This window comes from Saccoglossus kowalevskii, chromosome 3 (genome assembly GCF_978046115.1).
Source record: "Saccoglossus kowalevskii chromosome 3, keSacKowa6.1, whole genome shotgun sequence".
Classification (NCBI taxonomy): domain Eukaryota; kingdom Metazoa; phylum Hemichordata; class Enteropneusta; family Harrimaniidae; genus Saccoglossus; species Saccoglossus kowalevskii.
Genome location: NC_140643.1, coordinates 8,830,104 through 8,853,116, shown reverse-complemented (window position 1 = coordinate 8,853,116; position 23,013 = coordinate 8,830,104). Strand labels below are relative to the sequence as shown.

Genomic DNA, 23,013 nt, shown 5'->3' with positions numbered 1-23,013 from the left:
AACATCGCATGTTTATTTTCTTCACCGCTAATTTGTTAATGATAAATTCGCTGTAATTTGTTTTTCCTTTTCCTCTGTGTGTAATAGTTATAGCTATTTCAATGAGAAAATGAATCGTACGTGAATCAAACCGTACATGGGAAGTTACTAATGTCCCCATATTTGTGTCTGCAGTATTACACTCGTTCAAATCACACCACATGCCTATTTTGGATCAACTACTTCTTTGTACACTTGCCATCATGTCATATAATGTGCTTGAAATTTAAACAAATACTTGTTTATTCAGAACACAGAAGTTGGCTCATTATACAATAACTGAACTGCGATAAACAGGGCAATGTTTGCCCTCACTGAGCATCGCTCGTCGCGTCTTCTATGTTTATTTACAGATATGCTGCCTAGAATCACATCATGTGGAAGTTTTTCTGTCGGCATTTGAAGACTTTGACACATTTCAAGTAATGTGTGTACTTTGATAAATCATCAGAATCGGTCTGCAAATTGCAAAATATCCACATCAGGAAATTCTTGTTTTGTTCTGTGCATTCGGTTGTGTTTGAGTTGGCAGGAGTTGTACTAGGGTGTCATGGAGACACCGAATCGCACGTGATCGCACGTAGGATTCCGTGTTCGGCGATCGAAGATTAGTTTACGATATGTTCAGCCATTATACACACCCATTCGAACTATTACTACGACCTATTACTAGATCAACTATTTTACCTAAGTTACCACGTTGCTTGACTGGATTTATTCAAAGACACTAGAAAATACATTTTGTTTTGTTTTATTGTAGTGAAAACTATAGATAACTTAGTCTATATACACCAACTTTCGAAGGCCATAACTTTCAGATTTGGCAAACTACTAATCGCTTGTTATTTTTTAAATATATAGTGTTCGACATATTGTTATCTCGAGTTAAAAAAACGGATCGAAATTTATCCCACAGACGGAGTATTTCGTTGTAGCTCCGTAATTCGCAAAGGTAATATTCCTTTAATATTGTGTATGACCACGTATAGAAATAAGCAATCAGTTCGCAAAATATAAAATAATAACAACAACTGTCATGGAATTATATTGAACAACCTTAATAGAGAAAGAAACAAGTATTATATGGTGATCCATGCTTTTTACATGAAGTCTAACATGTTACCTTGAATACATTACGGGGATAATCCCAAATGGGCATATTTTGTCAACGCTTTAATGATATAATTATATTTCATAAAAGAGTCGCATTTTGATGATTATTTTAAATTTACAAAGATGTAAATTACTGGAATCTCTTTGATGTATTAGTAGTCGTAAATATAAATTCGGTAAAGTACAAATCATCTGAGTCTATCTGCAATAAATTTTCAGCCTGAGGAGTACGGTATTAAATCGATCTACCCGATAGAAATAATAGCACAACCAAATCACTACCAATTGCGTGTCACGTGAATAGTTGGTTTACACATCGGCGTACTGAGAGGATGTAATTTTACTCGACAACGAAAATTTAATCGAGTATTTGTCTACTGCCCCCTACTAAGTACCACTTGTTTTTATTCTCCCACAATGCATTGTTGTCAATATACTTCCGTATGCGCATTAGTATGCGCAGTACACGTTGTAAGTGACGTGGCCGGTTCTGAGGTGTACAATCTTGTGTGGATTACCTTATTTGTATGGTCTCTAATACTAGTATCTTTTTGCTGTTATATTCCGATATAATAATTAATCATGCACATGTTAAAAAGAGACAAGAAGGACGAGGAAGATGGTAAGTTATTTTTCAAATTGTATGTATTTGTGGGTGTAGCAGAAATTAAATCGATATCAGCATCATTCATTCATCGTTCAATGTACACGATGGATGTCACAGTTTTGGGAGTTTTTTCGTAGCTTAAGACATTCACGAACCGATGGACAGTTTGTTGATGGATTACAGATCAGTATACACGTAGTACGGCTACCATCAACGGCCAGTGATATGCTATTCGAGTAATTATGAAGACTCGTGTAGTTAAAAAAGCTCATGGTAGTAGACTGTTAATTGCTTGATATTTTAGCCTGGAACAGAATTATCAACACGAGCACTTGTCATAAAATTGATCCGGATATTCACTGATTTATAATAACAATATTCGAATTCACTGCTCACATAATCACGTAATACTACTGCTACTACTAATATACATACAACAGTCATTTATTATGTAACCTAACCCCCCAACTTTCTGGTTGGTATACATTAACTATTTAGATGATATTTCAGCCATAAACTTTAAATTTTAGATTTCTAGTTATAATCGCCATCTAAAATTTCAAGATATGTCAATATTCCTACTTAGCAAACTTATGCCGACTGCACACCTTGCGACTATGAATGACCTGCAACTAAATCATATAGTCGAATTAATCTTAAGGTGTGATCATGTTTATGACTGAAAGTTTGTTGTTGTTGACTATTCACTGTAATTCTTGAATCTTAGTAAATAGTCGTCAACCGTAATTATTATGCAGTGTGCAATGCCTATTCACGACTATAGACGACTAACCAATTATATTTCTTCATATTTGTCATGTGATATCCAATAGTCTTTACTGAAAATCATTGCAGAAATGATATTGATAAGACAGATGAATGATTATATACAACTTTATCAAGTATATCCTAGTGATTAATAAATACTTTGGTGTGTTTGCAAGTATTCACCATCAGAATGTACCTGCAAACACAAAATGTACAATGTTAGTGAAATGAAAGTTCTTGGTTGTTACCACCACAGTTGAGTTCAGAAGAAAATCTCAATTTTCAATGTTCCCATCAGGTGAATACAAATATTTGTATTATTTATTTCAGGATCTTCTAATCCATATGCTAATTTAGAGAAAAGTGCTGTACTACAGGAGGTAAGTTTATGCATGTACACATAACTCAAATAATAGACTGTGTGTATGCATTTATCTGCTCATTTATTTGGCTGATCCATCACAGACCTATGGATGTAGAGATGGGGAGTGTCATACATATAGGTATGTACTTCTCCACTAGTTTTTGTTGGATGTGGGTTTCAATTCAATCTTTTTGCTGTTTGTAGATTGATTTTTTATTTGCATAGAAATTATGAACCTAGAAATTGTGTTCTATAAAGAAGATGCAGGTGAGAGACCCCCCCCCTCCCTCCAATTGCTTTGTTGATTTTCATGTGTACCAATGTTTTACAAAATACACATTCTAATTTCGTTGTATACACATTGCTAATAGATTTCTTCCTCCCTGACAGCTTGTTTATGCATTGCCTTGTGGGTATGGTAATAGACTACAAAAATTAAGTTTAAACATTAATTGTTTAATTGTTTGATTTATATGAAGTTATCACAAGGATATCTAAAGTATGCTACGACTGTTTAGAAAAAATATCAACTGACATGATGTGGCGGCATACTGTCTGAGTACATGTTTTTTTTGGTATTCTCGTAAAAAAACTTATTAATATACATCTTCTTGATTTTCTTGACTTTCTCACAATGAAATTTGTTTTCAAAAATGGCACCATTTTGGAAACCCTACATGATTGTTCCATATTTGGAATTAACATTTCTTTTAAATTTGGATGCAGATACATGTACCCCATCAAACACTGCTAAATTATTGCTCACTGTAACTTTCATAGAGATACTGTAGATGTATAATAATAAATAACATTGTATCAAGACTAGGTAGATAATTTACATATCAATGGTAACTAATTTACATTAATGGTGGCTAATTTGATTATTAGTGGTAGTTAATTTGAATTTTATTTTATTTTAAAATAGATATATGATAATGGTTATTATATAAATATAGAATTGTTCTTTTTGAGCTAAAGGAATACTGAAGGAACTAACACATTTATTTTTTTTACTTTGTAGGCAAGGACATTCAATGAAACTCCCATCAATCCAAGGAGATGCTGTCATACCTTAACCAAGATATTGTATATTATCAATGCGGTCAGTAAAATTAATGTTATAATTGGTTATACTGCCTTGTTGTGTTACTATGAGTACTAGCATGCCTACATTAGAGATGATGGAAAGACTTTCCATTGTACCCCCTCTCCCAATCCTAACTCTGACTTTCGCCCTACCCCCTCCCTCCACCCTCCAAATTAATTGTATATGCCCTTTTTGAAAACACCTATAGTTATCTTGAGGTGTATACACAGTGGAATTGGAGGAGGGTTGAGTAAGGGTAAGAGATGGAGTACAATGGAAAATATTTCTGAAAGGACAAGGAGTGCAAGAGGTTATAAGTTGACTCCCAAAATATATACCTATTAATACTTTACATCTCAGGCATGTATAGACACTGCCTACTGTACTTATTATGTATAATTTCAGACTGCCTTGTATTAGATGTATAGCATTGTCATCTCATGTTGTGATCTAGACAAGGAGACTTTATGACACCTGCATACATACATACATACATGTACATACTGAAAAATGGGTTATTATAGCACCAAAAACAATAGAAATTACCAGTTTGTAAAAAGCCATATCTACATATGTTCTGCTTTGAATTACATCATCAACATTGACACATTGCAGATTATTGGTATCATACTTTGGACACAGAAGTGCTATATAAACCTGTCACCTCTTTGAAATGTTGTGACAAAATGTATATTACACGTTTTATATACCATGTAACACTTGTCTTGAATGATATACTGCGCATTTTAAAGTTCATTATTTCTATCTTAAATAGTTGACAATTTTACTGAGATGCATGTCTTGCATGCTTATAATAAATAAAACTACTTTAATAGGCGGTTATTTATTACTTCATAGTTGGGTGCTGCATGTAGTTGGTTATGAATATCACCACTATTTGATTCACCTCCATTGATGATATGCTAATGTTCAGTTGGATATCACTTATTAAAAACATTTTTCATAAACAATGCTTGTGTGATCGATAGCACAACAGCTCACTGCTACATTAGAAACTCAGCACTCAAACAAAATAATACATGTATTTGTGTATTAGACATTAAAATATGACTTAGTTTGGCCATACACACACCTCTGTTAATTACATATCTATTACTAATAGAGAGAATACAGTATAATACTCTGGACATTAATTAACTTGCATCATGTATTGGAAAAAACTGATGTCTGATCATCACATGCATATCATAAAGACCTGAGCCAATCATTTGCCTGATCATTGAGAATGATACTGATAATGATAAATATTTAACTTAACCTGGGTACCATATAGTGCTTTCTTGTACTCATTTTTTGTGTAATAAGTTTGTAGAATGAAGTGGTCTTGTTCCATTCGCACAGTATATTCAATCTCTCATGTCACAACCTCCAGAAGTTTATATCATGCATGTTACCAATTTTGTTAATTTCTTCAATTTCTTTCTCTTTCTGTTTTTGTTTTTATTTATTACTGGATTTGCCCAGGAGCATGAGGTAATTCTTTGCTTTGTTTGTGTTGATAATGTTGCCGTATATATGTATGTGCTGACACATTTTTGAATGTCTACTCATGCAATGTTCTCTAATTGTCCCTCTTTTATATTTTAGGGGGAACATCTTGGAACAACCGAAGCTACTGAGACATTCTTTGCAATGACCAAGCTGTTTCAGTCTAATGATGTAAGTAAATCTCAAGATATTGGTCTAGGGGCCATGGTCAATCAAATCAGTGGTCTAGGAGCCATGGCCAATCAAACTAGTAGTCTAGGAGCCATGCCCATTAAAACCAGTGGTTTAGGAGCCATGGCCAATCAAACAGTGGTTTAGGAGCCATGGCCAATCAAACCAGTGGACTAGATGCCATGGCCAATAAAACTAGTAGTTAAAGAGCCATGGCCATTCAAACCAGTGGTTTAGGATTCATGGCCAATCAAACCAGAGGTCTAGGAGCCATGGCTAATAAAACCAGTGTTTTGGGAGCTATTGCCAATCAAACCAGTGATCTAGGAGCCATGCCCATTCAGACCAGTGGTCTAGGAGCCATGACCAATGAAACCAGAGATTTAGGAGCCATGGCCAATCAAACCAGTGGTTTAGAGGGCCATGACCATTCAAACCAGTGGTCTAGGAAGAAATGGCCAATCAAACCAGTGGTTTAGGAGAAATGGCCAATCAAATCAGAGGTCTAGGAGCCATGGCCAATCAAACCAGTGGTTTAGGAGCCATGACCATTCAAACCAGTGGTCTAGGAAGAAATGGCCAATAAAACCAGTGGTTTGGGAGCCATGGCCAATCGAACTAGAGGTCTCAGAGCCATGGTCATTCAAACCAGTGGTTCAATAGCCATGACCAATGAAACCAGAGGTCTAGGAGCCATGGCCAATCAAACCAGTAGTTTAGAAGCCATGGCCAATCAAACCAGAGGTCTAGGAGCCATGGCCAATCAAACCAGTGGTTTAGGCGCCATGACCATTCAAACCAGTGGTTTAGGAGCCATGGCCAATCGAACCAGAGGTATCGGAGCCATGGCCATTCAAACCAGTGGTTCAATAGCCCTGACCAATGAAACCAGAGGTCTAGGAGCCATGGTTGATCAAACCAGTGGTTTAGGAGCCATGGCCAATCAAACCAGAGGTCTAGGAGCCATGGCCAATCAAACCAGAGGTCTAGGAGCCATGGCTAATGAAACCAGTGGTTTAGGAGCCATGACCAATCGAACCAGAGGTCTTGGAGCCATGTCCATTCAAACCAGTGGTTTAGGAGCCATGACCATTCAAACCAGTGGTCTAGGAAGAAATGGCCAATAAAACCAGTGGTTTGGGAGCCATGGCCAATCGAACTAGAGGTCTCAGAGCCATGGTCATTCAAACCAGTGGTTCAATAGCCATGACCAATGAAACCAGAGGTCTAGGAGCCATGGCCAATCAAACCAGTAGTTTAGAAGCCATGGCCAATCAAACCAGAGGTCTAGGAGCCATGGCCAATCAAACCAGTGGTTTAGGCGCCATGACCATTCAAACCAGTGGTTTAGGAGCCATGGCCAATCGAACCAGAGGTCTCGCAGCCATGGCCATTCAAACCAGTGGTTCAATAGCCCTGACCAATGAAACCAGAGGTCTAGGAGCCATGGTTGATCAAACCAGTGGTTTAGGAGCCATGGCCAATCAAACCAGAGGTCTAGGAGCCATGGCCAATCAAACCAGAGGTCTAGGAGCCATGGCTAATGAAACCAGTGGTTTAGGAGCCATGACCAATCGAACCAGAGGTCTTGGAGCCATGTCCATTCAAACCAGTGGTCAATGAAACTTGTGGTCTAGGAACCATGGCCATTAAAACCAGTGGTCTAGGAACCATGGCCAATAAAACCATATATTTAGGGATCTTGGCTAACAGAATCACACTTCATACCTCACAGCTTGGTAGTAGGTAAATGTACTTTGTATGGATTAGAACCAAATGAGGTTTTGTATGTACAGATAATCAAGCAAACAATATATAATTTCCAAATTGACTTGTTTTTCTAGCCAACCTTGCGCCGTATGGTATATTTGACTATCAAAGAGATGGCTAATATTGCTGAGGATGTTATCATTGTGACCAGTAGTTTAACAAAAGATATGACTGGAAAGGAAGATCTTTTCAGGGCTGCAGCTATCAGGGCTTTATGTAAAATAACTGATGTAAGTTTTTAAAATATTAATGTATCTTTGGATTTTATTTTCAAGTCATCTTTCATTAAGTGAATTTTCACTTAAATTTATGAACATTTTCTGGCACAATATTAAAGTGACTTACAGTTTGAATGATAATACTGCACTGTCTATTGTAGAGTACAATGTTACAAAGTATAGAACGTTATATGAAACAAGCCATTGTTGATAAAGTACATGCAGTGTCAAGTGCTGCTTTGGTCTCATCGCTGGTAAGTATAGCCATGTAGATCATAGATAACTGTTCAAAGAAGAGATTTTCATTATTTCGTCAACTGATGTGGTATGAACAACTGAGCATGCTTAGAATAAATAATAATGTAAATAGCTTAGATTGTAATGCTAGGGTTTTTAGCGATGTCATGACCTGGTCATGACCTAGATCTGAATCAGTGACAGATGGGTCGTACCATTACCAATCTAAGTGGAAAATGTAGAGGGGTGTCAGGGCTACATTTTGATGGGAATTATAGTGGTGATAATGAAACAAATCCAGCTCTGATCCTGGTAATATACAAAGACCTGAATTAGCAAAGAAGTCAAGTTGTTATTAAAAGTACATCAAGGTTTACTCAGATTTATCAATGCAGTTTCTTGAGCATATATGAGACATAGTTTGGTTGCACTTGTGTACTCTGAGATTTTGGACTCGAGTCAATGAAAGTTTTCAGTTATCAGATTACGGGAAATCATTTTATGATGAGTTGTACCCACATAGAGTACATATGAATTCAATTGTTTGCAGATGTTCCATGTATTATTTTAACATGAGTATTTTATAATTAAATAACTGGGACTGTGACATTCATGTCTTGTTATCTTTTACTTGGTTTTTATCATTTCTAAACCTCTAAATAAAACTTGTTAATAAATAAATAGAAAAAAATCTGATATTGTTGAGGGTGTAGTGTTTGACTACTTGTTAGGGTGTGCATAATGTCTTGTACATTTCTCTATATATTTATCATTTTAGCAACTCATGAAGACAAGTCATGATGTTGTCAAACGCTGGGTAAATGAAGCAACAGAGGCTGTTTCTAGTGATAATATGATGGTACAATATCATGCATTAGGATTACTCTATCATATTAGAAAGAATGATCGTTTGGCAGTATCCAAACTTGTATCAAAGTACACCAGACAATCACTCAAATCACCATATGCAGTCTGTTTACTGGTAGGTATTGTATTTACATCTTCTGTTTTTACTAAAATTCAATTTTGTGTTTCTATAATATCACTGTATGAATATTTTTTAGACAGCTGCAGTCATGTACTGTATATATATTTTCAGATCCGTATTGCATGCAAACTTTTGGAGGAAGATGGTGCTGGGTAAGTAGTCAGTAATACTATCAACCAAATTTAATAACTATCAAAAATGGATGCTGCATTACCAGTGTCATTAAACACAATGGCTGCCAAAGAATGAATTTTACTTTCAATTCTGTGGATAACCCAATATGTTGTTTCTTACAGGCATGACAGTCCCATGTTTGATTTCATTGAAAGCTGTTTACGACATAAAAGTGAGGTGGGTATTAAATATAACATAACTAATTTGTGCATTGTATTTATCACTTTAAGTATCCAAGTAGTGTATTTGTAAGGTAAATATAATTATTGCCAAATGCCCATGGTTGCACATGTCTGGGAGATTGTGTCTTCAATTAAATTACAATTAGCTATGCTAATAGCATAGTGTGATGTGTTAAAAAATAGAAATGATAAATCTGTGACATGAACTTGATAGTTGGACCACGTGAATGTGGCGTTTTTGAATGTTTGGCACGAGTTCATGTATGTGTGAATGATGCAATGTATGTAACATTGAATCCTAATTGACATGTGGTGGATGTGGTAATGTTCTCTAGTTATATAATGTGTACATACTTTTGTTATCTTTGGGTATGACTTTATATAGTGATTCATTTTGTGTATTGTAGATGGTGATTTATGAAGCTGCTCATGCCATTGTTAACATGCATAACACCACAGCAAGAGAATTGGCCCCAGCAGTCTCTGTTCTACAGTTATTCCTGAGTTCACCTAAACCAACACTCAGATTTGCTGCCACTAAAACGCTAAATAAGGTGAGTGTGAATCTCTCATATAATGGTAAATAACATTAAAATAAGATCTCGTTGATGAGTTAGCATTACAGACATGTGAGGAAGTAAAACTGGATATAGAACTATAACATTTTGGGATGTCTAATCCCATAGTGTAGTGTCATTTCCAGCATGCCTTTATTTCTTTCTGCAGATTGGTACATGGTTTTAAATATCAACAAAAAGTAACCATTATCACTAAGCCTTTTTTAGGTTCCCCTCCAGTGCCCCTCTCCTAGTCTTTTAAGATTTCTGACTGATGGTCCTCCAGCCTTGGCACAAATACAAAACATCAAAAGTTTCTGTTACTTAATTATATAAAATGAGTATTTTGTTCAATTTCATAACCAATTTCTGATCATGGACAAGAATTATTACATAATGTTTCTTTTTGAGTTAATTTAGGTTGGCTTACTGATTTTTGCAAACATATATAGTATTGAAATCATACATTTCTAAATCTGTTCTGATTTTCTCTCTGATTTGACCTCAGTAATTTTGATAATTTAGCAGAACATGCTATTGACAGTGATATGTTATTAACATGTGTTTTACACTTAATAATGTCATCAAGGTATCAATGACACATCCAGCTGCAGTAACTGCCTGTAATTTAGATTTGGAAAACCTGATAACAGATGTGAATAGAAGCATTGCTACATTGGCCATCACCACACTACTCAAGGTGAGTTATAGAATCAAATATTGTTATCAATAACATGGCTTTAATTGATACAGTCGTAATCTGTCCTAATCTATAAAGTGGAACATGTAGAACTGTTATAAAATATATTTTTTTGTGTCTGTTCATTTATATTAGAGCCTTTTCTCTGATGTGCATTGAATGTGTTCAAATATTTATTATGGCACCATATAGAGAATGTTCTTTACAGTGACTTGTATAATGTGTTGTTGTTTTTGTAGACTGGTAGTGAAAGCAGTGTGGATCGTTTGATGAAACAGATTTCAAGTTTCATGTCTGAGATCTCTGATGAATTCAAGGTCGTTGTGGTTCAAGCAATCAAGTCATTATGTATGAAGTATCCTCGTAAACATCCAGTCATGATGAACTTTCTGTCCTCTATGCTCCGTGATGAGGTAAGAGTATGCTGTATGCACTGTAATATACCCTTAAATATTGTAATTAATTTTTGTTTTTTAGTGATTGGCAATTTGTGTTTCCAAAAATCAACATTTTAACATGTCATCAACCATTTCATATTACTACTAAATACTAATAGTCTATGTCATTTACAATGATATCAGTGGCCATAGATAGTTAGTTATTATAAACGGCAGTACCATATGTTTCTATCTGGCAGTTCATAGAAAGATGTTTGACTAGTTTACATAATCAGTAGTATCTAGAACAGAATTTAAGATTTGTAATTTTAGTTGGTGTGATAAGCCACTAGACTTAACAAGCATATTACCATGCAGTAAAGAAACAATGGTTTATTTAATGATTTATACAGCAGAACTAGCTGTGTAGTTCCCTCTCTTTGTGTAACTGTCGTACTGTTCCATCCACTCAATACCTTTTCCTGCACATCTCCATTGTTATAAACCATTTACATTTGTATTTTGTATTGTTTGTCGACCACAAACGAATATGAGTTAAAACAGTTACTAATTTAGAAAAGCCAGTCAATGCTAGGTGAGCTATGAGAAGTAGGTGTAACCTCTTCCAAACCTAGATGGCGGTTTATTCCCTTTGTGTATTGGAGAGTAAATGAATGTATATTATTATTGTTAAATCTAGGGTGGATTTGATTACAAGAAATCCATAGTGGATACTATTATATCTATCTTAGAAGAGAATAGTGAAGCTAAAGAAGCTGGATTAGCTCATCTCTGTGAATTCATTGAAGACTGTGAGCACACGTCTTTAGCAGTGCGTATATTACATTTATTAGGACGTGAAGGACCACGTGTCGCACAACCTTCTAAGTATATTCGTTTCATATACAATCGGGTCATCTTGGAAAATGCTGCTGTACGAGCTGGTAAGACAGCCATTTATCCTCCTTGTCTTTTCCTGGAGAAATCTATTTACAATCTATTTAATGTCCAGTCAACTCTTTCTTGTCTACATGGCTTATTTTGACATTTCTATATTTAGTACAATCTTCTACTTCCTATCACTGGAGTAAGACTCTAAATAAGTTCTATTAGATAATTACACGAGCTGTATGGTTACATGCTATTCAGTTTGAAACCATTGCAGGTTTTGTAGAACTTTTTGAAGAAAGGGTCTGTTAATAAAACAGTTAATAAGAGTCTGTATTTTCCTAGCTGCTGTTAGTTCTCTTGCTAAGTTTGGAGCCAACTGTGAAGACTTGCTGCCCAGTGTATTGGTGCTGTTGGAAAGGTGAATATATTGTTATAGGGTTCACATATGTCTGAAGATGGGTTTAAAGAAATCTTTTTCATGAAATAATCTGTGTTAAATGGTCCTTACAAGATTTCTTTGTAGTTGCAGCAATATCAATAAATTTGGTAAAAAGAAATTGAAAAATAAATGTCAATTGCGTAAAACGAGGAGTGAATGCGTAATAGCTGTGACATAAATAGAGACTCGTTCGGCTTTAGCGTCGTTGGCAATGAAACCAATGTTGCAATATTGTAGCAACCCGTACCAGGGAGAGTGGTTGAAATCACGTTGTTTTGGCTTTATAAAATATTTGGAGCTTGCGAATCCATACAATGTAACTTGGGCCAGCAATTTTGCAATGTCATGCCAGGATGTCACGCCGAAGACTTCTAATTTTTTAACCATCTTTCATCACAGCTATTGCATTTCTGTCATGAAAATTATTCTTCTGTCGTTGGGAAAAAAATCTTCCTATTTCTAGCACATCGCAATATCCATATAGCGAGACATTCCAATAGCCAGAACTTGCTGAATGAAAACTTTCATCACGATTGATGAACGTGTACAGTCTGATGAAAAAGCAATATTGACCTCTATGATGAAAACTAGTAATGATGTCATTCTTAGCCAATCAGAAGCAGATTCTTAAAGGTCAAAGATGATTGACAGACTGTAAACAGAAGCATCGTGTGCCATTGCAGCAGAGTCGTTTGCCGTGAGCCATTCAGACATGAATTAAAAGTGCAATGACAACGAAATCCATGAATTAAAAGTCAAAATTGTTTGTGACATTGACAAACTTTAGGACGAAGCTGTAGGGATCTTGTTCTACAGTGACAGTGACACCGACTTGGACTTTGGGGGTTTTGACTTTGGCGAAGATGGCCATGAACTACAAAATTTTTTGTCAAACAACTATGAACTTTCATAATTTCCACTGTGTGAATTCATAAATTATTATTGTTCGTGTAAGACTGTGATCCGGTATTTGTCAAAACCGTAAATAATTTTACGCAGTTTAACCCTGGACGTTTTAGTTCATTTTGTGTTCACGCATATTGAGTGTGTTCTTTGGCAGGGAAATCCTATGAATGTTTCTTCACTGTCGATTTTTATTATTTCTGGTTTATTTGTCACATTATAAGCAATACATTATTTTTGTTTTACTTCGAATGTTGCATATTGTTCATTTATTTCTCTTGCATGTTTTTGTCGCAGTTTGATCTGCGTGTTGACAATTTTTGCGAATTTTTGTTTTTTTTGCTGGGGATATCCGGGCAAACGCCTATCCTTATTATTTTGCAATTTTCCCCGGATAAATACGGTAATTGTAATCAATTTACTATGATTTGATTTGATCATGAACATATACCACCACATATTCTAAATGATAAATCATGCATTAATCAGTATGATTACATATGTAATCAATAAGGTGATATCGGGGGGGGGGGGGGCAAGAGCAGTTTTTTTAGTTGAGTTGGAGGTGACATTCATGTGTACTATTAATGTAGATATTTCAACCACCCTAGATACTATACCATGAACAAAATTAACAAGGTTCTAATACTTTACCTATGTTATTTTGTAGATCTTTGCTTGACAGTGATGATGAGGTACGTGATAGAGCTACACTATATTTGAGTGTTCTCAAACAACATCAGAAAGTACTGAATTCAGCATACATATTAAATGGTAAGTATATCGAGTATTAATATACTACACATATGCAAACTAATTAGCAGATCATTTTTGACAGTTTGTATCTTTCTAATATATTGTTAATATGTAGAAAAGTGTCCAGAATAATGTTTGGAAAACAATTGTTGACTTTTGATATGAACAGCAAGTGAGGAAATTTGTTTCCTACCAAATTAATTCATAGACGTTTATGAAAGTTGAATGGATACTGTCACCTCGTATAAATAACTTTTCAAAATAAATACATATCCTATTTGCTCTATTCAAAGCACATCTACAATATAAGTGTATGTAAACCAGCATACTGAATCATAAACAAACCTGTCATTTATGTAAATGCACGTGCTACTAATAGAGAAACAGTTACCTATTGCTGCAGTAAGCTTTTATTTTTTTTATTATGTTACATTTAAGAGGCTCATATACTTCTTGAACACTGCAAATATCTGATCCATAAAGCAACAGATTGCTTTATTAGTCCCCGTTCGAACGCAGTCCGAAAACGGGAACTTATGTTTTGACCTCTGTGCTTCTGTGCGTTCGTGCATGCGTCCGGACCTGTATCTTAGAAATGCGTGAACCAATCAAACTTCACACATACATCATACATAATATTATACATATGTACATCAATTTGTTTCACGATCTGATTCAAGATGGCCAAATGGTGGCCATTTTTGTTCTAAAATTCATCAAAATCAAGCATTTCTCTGTTGTTTACAGATGGATTTTGTTCAAACTTGGTATATACTTTAGACATTATAGGATGTTGAGACACATCATTTTGTTTTTCAGATAAGATATATCTCTGACTTGCTGTGACTGATTATGTTCAAATTTTAAATATTCATTATAAATCATTTCATAGATATACAGATATATTGGTTTGACGATCGTAATTAAAAATGGCCGAATAGTGGCCATTTTTGTGCTAAAAAATCATCAAATATCAAGCATTTCTGTCATTTATGGATGAATATTGTTCAAACTTGGTACATACATTAGACATTACGGGTTCCTGATGCACGTTATTTATTTTTTAGATCATATTCAGAATGGCAGACTAGTGGCCATTTTGTTTTAATGAATGGGCTTCTAGAGCCATATCTCCGAATGCTTTGATTGACTATGTTCAAATTTTATATATTCATTATACATGTATTCAAAATGGCTGATTTTGTTTTAATTAATGCTGTTCCAGAGCAATATCTCTCAATACTCGTTTGACGATCAGATACAAATGTCAATCATTTGAATGTTAAACAATCATCATAATCATATTCCTGACATGTTTATATTCCAGCTATATTACTATAAACAAAACTATATATCTTAAACTAACGGGGACTGTGCCATGCATGGCTTGTTTGATAGTCATTATGTTTGGTATTCATGATGCTTCAATGCTTTCACTATTTTTTCAGCCTTGAATGTGTCCATCGTTGGTTTGGAGAGAGCATTACATCACTATACCACTGAGCCTTCTGATGTAGCGTTTGATATCAAGAGTGTGCCATTAGAGACTCAGCCAATCACTGAACAAAAGACACCAGGCAAGTGTATTACATTTTCAACTCATTTTGCAACTTTTACTTCATATATAACTTACAAAACTAAGCTGTTTTTTTTCTAGATTTTCAGTATGGCCAACTCGAAGCCATGTTTGTCATAACATAACATGACCCAGACCATTTGTCTTTTTCTTTTTAATTGTCCAACAAACATACTTGATAAACAGTCACATCTATTGTGGCTTTCTGTCATGCCCAGTCACATCTATTGTGGCTTTCTGTCATGCCCAGTCACATCTATTGTGGCTTTCTGTCATGCCCAGTCACATCTATTGTGGCTTTCTGTCATGCCCAGTCACATCTATTGTGGCTTTCTGTCATGCCCAGTCACATCTATTGTGGCTTTCTGTCATGCCCAGTCACATCTATTGTGGCTTTCTCTCATGCCCAGTCACATCTATTGTGGCTTTCTCTCATGCCCAGTCACATCTATTGTGGCTTTCTCTCATGCCCAGTCACATCTATTGTGACTTTCTGTCATGCCCAGTCACATCTATTGTGGCTTTCTGTTATGCCCAGTCACATCTATTGTGGCTTTCTCTCATGCCCAGTCGCATCTATTGTGGCTTTCTCTCATGCCCAGTCGCATCTATTGTGGCTTTCTCTCATGCCCAGTTGCATCTATTGTGGCTTTCTCTCATGCCCAGTCGCATCTATTGTGGCTTTCTCTCATGCCCAGTCGCATCTATTGTGGCTTTCTCACATGCCCAGTTGCATCTATTGTGGCTTTCTGTCATGCCCAGTCACATCTATTGTGGCTTTCTCATATGCCCAGTCACATCTATTGTGGCTTTCTCTCATGCCCAGTCGCATCTATTGTGGCTTTCTCTCATGCCCAGTTGCATCTATTGTGGCTTTCTCTCATGCCCAGTTACATCTATTGTGGCTTTCTCACATGCCCAGTCACATCTATTGTGGCTTTCTCACATGCCCAGTCACATCTATTGTGGTTATCTCTCGTGCCCAGTCACATCTATTGTGGCTTTCTCACATGCCCAGTCACATCTATTGTGGCTTTCTCTCATGCCCAGTCACATCTATTGTGGCTTTCTCTCATGCCCAGTTACATCTATTGTGGCTTTCTCTCATGCCCAGTTACATCTATTGTGGCTTTCTCACATGCCCAGTCACATCTATTGTGGCTTTCTCTCATGCCCAGTCACATCTATTGTGGCTTTCTCTCATGCCCAGTTACATCTATTGTGGCTTTCTCACATGCCCAGTCACATCTATTGTGGCTTTCTCACATGCCCAGTCACATCTATTGTGGCTTTCTCTCATGCCCAGTTACATCTATTGTGGCTTTCTCACATGCCCAGTCACATCTATTGTGGCTTTCTCTCATGCCCAGTTACATCTATTGTGGCTTTCTCTCATGCCCAGTCGCATCTATTGTGGCTTTCTCTCATGCCCAGTCATATCTATTGTGGCTTTCTCCCATGCCCAGTTACATCTATTGTGGCTTTCTCTCATGCCCAGTTACATATATTGTGGCTTTCTCACATGCCCAGTCGCATCTATTGTGGCTTTCTCACATGCCCAGTCGCATCTATTATGGCTTTCTCTCATGCCCAGTCACATCTATTGTGGCTTTCTCTCATGCCCAGTCACATCTATTGTGGCTTTCTCTCATGCCCAGTTACATCTATTGTGGCTTTCTCTCATGCCCAGTTACATCTATTGTGGCTTTCTCACATGCCCAGTCACATCTATTGTGGCTTTCTCTCATGCCCAGTCACATCTATTGTGGCTTTCTCTCATGCCCAGTTACATCTATTGTGGCTTTCTCACATGCCCAGTCACATCTATTGTGGCTTTCTCACATGCCCAGTCACATCTATTGTGGCTTTCTCTCATGCCCAGTTACATCTATTGTGGCTTTCTCACATGCCCAGTCACATCTATTGTGGCTTTCTCTCATGCCCAGTTACATCTATTGTGGCTTTCTCTCATGCCCAGTCGCATCTATTGTGGCTTTCTCTCATGCCCAGTCATATCTATTGTGGCTTTCTCACATGCCCAGTCGCATCTATTATGGCTTTCTCTCATGCCCAGTCACATCTATTGTGGCTTTCTCACATGCCCAGTCGCATCTATTGTGGCTTTCTCTCATGCCCAGTCACATCTATTGTGGCTTTCTGTCATGCCTAGTTACATCTATTGTGGCTTTCTCTCATGCCCAGTCACATCTATTGTGGCTTTTTCACATGATGCCCAGTCATAACTATTGTGGCTTTTTCACATGCCCAGTCATATCTATTGTATTTTCTATCAAACAGGTGATGCAATGCAGTCCAAAACTGCTGATAAAATTGCTTTATCAAGACAAGATATCTATTCCGGTAAGAATTAAGCACTTGCATGTATATCGTATTGCACATTAAATAATGCATGACTGAAACTTTTATTTTGGAACAATCTTCATTTGTTGTTGTTTTGAGGCTAAACAATATGTCATTTCTGTTGCTTCTTTGCAGAACAATTGTCAGCTATTCCTGAATTTGATTCACTTGGACCATTATTCAAATCATCGTCTATGCCTGTTGAGTTAACAGAATCTGAATTAGAATATTCTGTACATTGTATTAAGCATACCTTCAGTAATCATATTGTGTTCCAGGTAAGACACTGACACCTATCTATTGTGTGCTTCATTGTCACATACACAATTTATTTTGTTCAGTGTTCTGATCCATTACTAGAGGCACATTTCTATAACAATGAAACCAAGTTTATGTTTATGTGAGTTGACAAGATTTCTTCAATAGTTCTCTCTCTTTCAATAGTTCTCTCTCTTTTATAGTTCTCTCTCTTTTAATAGTTAAACCCAATTTAAAGCTTGAGGTTTATTAGCTCCGCTGTCAACTTTGTCGAGCGGAGCTTATCATATGAGTGATTGTCCGTCGTCGTTCGTGTCAATGTTTTACTTTTTCGACTTCTTCTTGAAAACTACAAGCCTGAATGCTTTGATACTTGGTGTATATGTACCTTGGGTAGACCTCTCTCAGATTTGTTCATTTCATGATCATATCTTCAATTCTCTAATTTTGGTGAATATTTTTGGTAAAAAGTGATATTTTCGACTTCTTGTTAAAAACCGCATGTCCAATTGCTTTGATATTACATATATAGGTACTACATGTGGACCACTCTCAAATTTGTTAATTTCATGATGATATCTTCAATTCTCTAATTTTGATGAATATTTTTGTCATTTTTGGTAAAAAGTGATATTTTCGACTTCTTGTTAAAAACCGCATGTCCAATTGCTTTGATATTACATATATAGGTACTACATGTGGACCACTCTCAAATTTGTTAATTTCATGATGATATCTTCAATTCTCTAATTTTGATGAATATTTTTGTCATTTTTGGTAAAAAGTGATATTTTTGACTTCTTGTTAAAAACAGCAAGTCCCATTGCATTGATACTATGCATATTGTTAATTTTCTAATGATATCTTCTGTTCTTTAATTGAAATGTGCATTGCTAACAGCGGAGCTATCTCAGCCGAGAGGCTGCTTGTTTCTAATTTGACGCAAAAAATGGGGTGGTTTGCCTGCTGTTGGTGGTACAGTATCTTGTTCACGCAAGCACTGTCTATTTCTATGTATAAAAAAATATTTAACATAACTTTTGTCTATAAATATATTCAAGAATTGGAAGATTGATTTCATTATGTTTTGTTTTAGTTTGATTGTACAAATACACTGAATGATCAACTACTTGAGAATGTCACGATTCACATGGATCCTTCTGATGGTTTTGAAGTTGTAAATTATGTGCCAGCACAGTGTTTAAAATATAATACACCAAGTACTACATATACCTGTGTTAAAGTTCCAGATGATCCATTGTCAGGTATGTACAGTACTATTGTAGGGATACTGACAGATGCATTGTGGGAAATTATCTCAACTTATCGTTAACCTTTTCACCTCCAAGTTTATTCCTTCACACATGTTGAGACAATGTTTGTAAATTTTCTGTAATTTCAGTTTCAATTTAGGTTTTACTTTCTTGAAAATAATCTGTTTTAGATTAAAGTTAAAACATCGACTGCTGTCATTGAAAGCCTTCAAGGATAGTCACGAACTGCCGATGTCCAATATATAAAAACAGGCAACGTGTTAAGGGTACAGTGTATGCTTGTGAAATATGACAATAGTTTATAGTGACACCAAGGTTTCATCTATTGTACCTTAAAAGACATGCCATCAATCTTATTATACATAGTTCATCACCCTTTGTTTTACTCCCAACAGTTACAAGTACATTGAGTAATACAATGAAGTTTCTTGTGAAAGACTGTGATCCTAATACAGGTGAACCTGACCATGATGGATATGAAGATGAATATGTGGTAAGTTTACTAGTTCTACGCCGACTCATAGCTGGCTTGTCAGATTACAACTGAACCATGTATCAGCTGGCTTGTCAGATTACTACTGGACCATGTATCAGCTGGCTTGTCAGATTACTACTGGACCATGTATCAGCTGGCTTGTCAGATTACTACTGGACCATGTATCAGCTGGCTTGTCAGATTACTACTGGACCATGTATCAGCTGGCTTGTCAGATTACTACTGGACCATGTATCAGCTGGCTTGTCAGATTACTACTGGACCACGTATGCTATACAGTTGTAAAGATTACAATCTGATTGTTTAATTTGCACACTGAAATGACAACTTTCATTTGCTTGTCTTGGCATGTTTACATACTAATTATTGGACAGTTCATGATTGTTATCTACAGTTCTGCAAATTTAATATGATGTAAATTGTACTAATGACTGAACTCCATAGTAAACAGTGAACTCTACAGTCCATTAAAAACAACTGGTGTGATAACTGTTCATAAAAGTGTTAGTTAAAAAAATAAGTTCTGTTTTGGTTAAATAAGAATTTGTAGAGTTCAAATTAGGAAACTTATTATTGTAAAATTAATGCATGTTTTTGTTTTGTACAGTTGGAAGACATTGAAGTTACTGTGTGTGATCATATACAACGGGTTATGAAACCAAACTTTGGTGCATCATGGGAAGAAATTGGTGATGATAACCAGATTGAAGAAACATTTGCTTTGTCAGCTAAAAGTTTGGCAGGTATGTACTTGGCAAGTGAAGTGGGATTCTTTGTAAGGAGTTCTGCTGTCGATGTCTTATTCCAGAGGTCCCACTGTCAGTGTTTTATTCTAGGGGTCTCACTATATAAGTGTTTTATTTGAGAAGTTCCAGGGTATAATTGTAGATATTTTGTTATAATGATTTGCTATTTATTAATGGCTATAGAAGTGTTTACCAAACCAATTCCCATGCTTACATGAATCATCTCTTTATTTACAGAAGCTGTAAAGAACATCATAAGTTTCCTTGGTATGCAGCCATGTGAGAGGTCTGACAAGGTAGCTGAAGGTCGTAGTTCACACACCTTGTATTTAGCTGGTGTATATCGAGGTGGCCATGATGTTTTAGTAAGGTCTAGATTAGCTCTGATGGAAGGTGCTGTTACCATGCAAATTACTGTGAGAAGCACTCAACTGAGTGCCAGTGAGGTGATTGCTTCTGCTGTGGGATAACTCTTTATCTGGGATCTAATGGAGTTGCTAATATTGTATTTTCATCTTCATCGTATATTTCAGTGGACTGGTTTAATATAATATTATTACTACTAAGAGAACATGTTTGCTTTGAGAAATTTTACAAAACTTTAAAATTGTTGACTGATTATAAGATTTTTAGCAAGCTATGTAAAACATTGCCAATTTTGACATAAGCATTAGATGACTTTTCAGATCTCCGAGCATCTTCTCTGCTTGCTTATGTATGTTCACAACAGAAAGGGAGTCGTTTGTGAGCCTGTTTTGGTTTAGTAAACATACTTGTTGTCTCCCATGTATATCTTACAAACATAAGTACAAGTACGGATACCAATATGTTATAAATGGACTGAAAAACATGCATACCATATTATGAAAACTTCTTTACTTTCCAATATGGATGGCCAACAATACTGAATCTTCATGTCTGGCACAAAACTCAAACTATTACAGTAAAATGTCTGCTTAAAATTATATATTCCTGCTGACCAGAAGAGAAGTGAAACAATTTTGACCCCCCCTTTATATGTGCATCGTAGCTAAGCAACCAGAGAATTCAGAACTTGTCAACTTTAATAATAAAAAAGAGTGACGAAATATGAATTATTTGTTTACACACATTGTAGAATATTGTTTGGTGATTGCAATTAACACCCCCCCCCCCATGATGTGGTATTTAAATTTATCCATTTTACAACCTGTATACTTACGCTATATCAGTTACATTAAGTGGAAATAAACAGTGAGAATACAACTTGTATGGTTTGTCAATGGTTTCAATACAGTTCTGATTATCAAATATCTTTGTTCCCTATGAAAAGCATGTGGGTTGTGATATCACTACAGTACTGGCTGTGGGTTGTGATATCACTACAGTACTGGCTGTGGGTTGTGATATCACTACAGTACTGGCTATGGGTTGTGATATCACTACAGTACTGGCTGTGGGTTGTGGTATCACTTCAGTGCTGGCTGTGGGTTGTGATATCACTTCAGTGCTGGCTGTGGGTTGTGGTATCACTGTAGTGCTGGCAGTGGGTTGTGATATCACTTCAGTACTGGCTGTGGGTTGTGGTATCACTTCAGTGCTGGCTGTGGGTTGTGATATCACTTCAGTGCTGGCTGTGGGTTGTGGCATCACTGTAGTGCTTGCTGTGGGTTGTGATATCACTTCAGTGCTGGCTGTGGGTTGTGGTATCACTTCAGTGCTGGCTGTGGGTTGTGATATCACTTCAGTGCTGGCTGTGGGTTGTGGCATCACTGTAGTGCTTGCTGTGGGTTGTGATATCACTTCAGTGCTGGCTGTGGGTTGTGATATCACTTCAGTGCTGGCTGTGGGTTGTGATATCACTTCAGTACTGGCTGTGGGTTGTGATATCACTGCAGTACTGGCTGTGGGTTGTGATATCACTCGTGTGGGTTGTGGCATCACTTCAGTGCTGGCTGTGGGTTGTGATATCACTTCAGTGCTGGCTGTGGGTTGTGGTATCACTTCAGTACTGGCTGTGGGTTGTGATATCACTTCAGTGCTGGCTGTGGGTTGTGATATCACTACAGTGCTGGCTGTGGTTGTGATATCACTTCAGTGCTGGCTGTGGGTTGTGATATCACTAGTGCTTGCTGTGTGTTGTGATATCACTAGTGCTTGCTGTGGGTTGTGATATCACTTCAGTACTGGCTGTGGGTTGTGATATCACTTCAGTGCTGGCTGTGGGTTGTGATATCACTACAGTACTGGCTGTGGGTTGCGATATCACTACAGTGCTGGCTGTGGTTGTGATATCACTTCAGTGCTGGCTGTGAGTTGTGATATCACTTCAGTGCTGGCTGTGGGTTGTGATATCACTTCAGTACTGGCTGTGGGTTGTGATATCACTTCAGTGCTGGCTGTGGGTTGTGATATCACTACAGTACTGGCTGTGGGTTGCGATATCACTACAGTGCTGGCTGTGGTTGTGATA

At 36.6% G+C, this 23,013-nt stretch overlaps 1 protein-coding gene across 2 annotated transcripts; it reads left to right on the top strand.

The window, feature by feature from the left end:
• Positions 1–1,601: 1,601 nt before the first annotated feature.
• Positions 1,602–21,806, top strand: Copg2 (coatomer subunit gamma-2). 2 transcript variants are annotated; one of them, NM_001184936.1, is given in 23 exon segments: positions 1,621–1,774; positions 2,858–2,907; positions 3,913–3,993; positions 5,464–5,472; positions 5,587–5,658; positions 7,503–7,658; positions 7,808–7,900; positions 8,662–8,865; positions 8,983–9,023; positions 9,168–9,222; positions 9,635–9,781; positions 10,374–10,484; positions 10,724–10,897; positions 11,562–11,805; positions 12,095–12,170; positions 13,765–13,868; positions 15,299–15,427; positions 17,725–17,787; positions 17,923–18,065; positions 19,142–19,310; positions 19,715–19,812; positions 20,423–20,558; positions 20,799–21,806. In NM_001184936.1, coding segments are annotated over 23 exon segments (2,628 nt in total). In that variant the 5' UTR covers positions 1,621–1,734; the 3' UTR covers positions 21,032–21,806.
• The last annotated feature ends 1,207 nt before the right edge of the window (positions 21,807–23,013 follow it).

What these genes read in the sequence shown, in the direction of transcription:
- Copg2 (XM_085496494.1), top strand. Translation starts at nt 1,735, where the DNA reads ATGCACATGTTAAAAAGAGACAAGAAGGACGAGGAAGATG. An exon ending in TATTGTATATTATCAATGCG is followed by an intron (nt 3,994 to 5,586) that starts GTCAGTAAAATT and finishes TTTATATTTTAG; the next exon opens with GGGGAACATCTTGGAACAAC. An exon ending in GTATTGGTGCTGTTGGAAAG is followed by an intron (nt 12,171 to 13,764) that starts GTGAATATATTG and finishes GTTATTTTGTAG; the next exon opens with ATCTTTGCTTGACAGTGATG.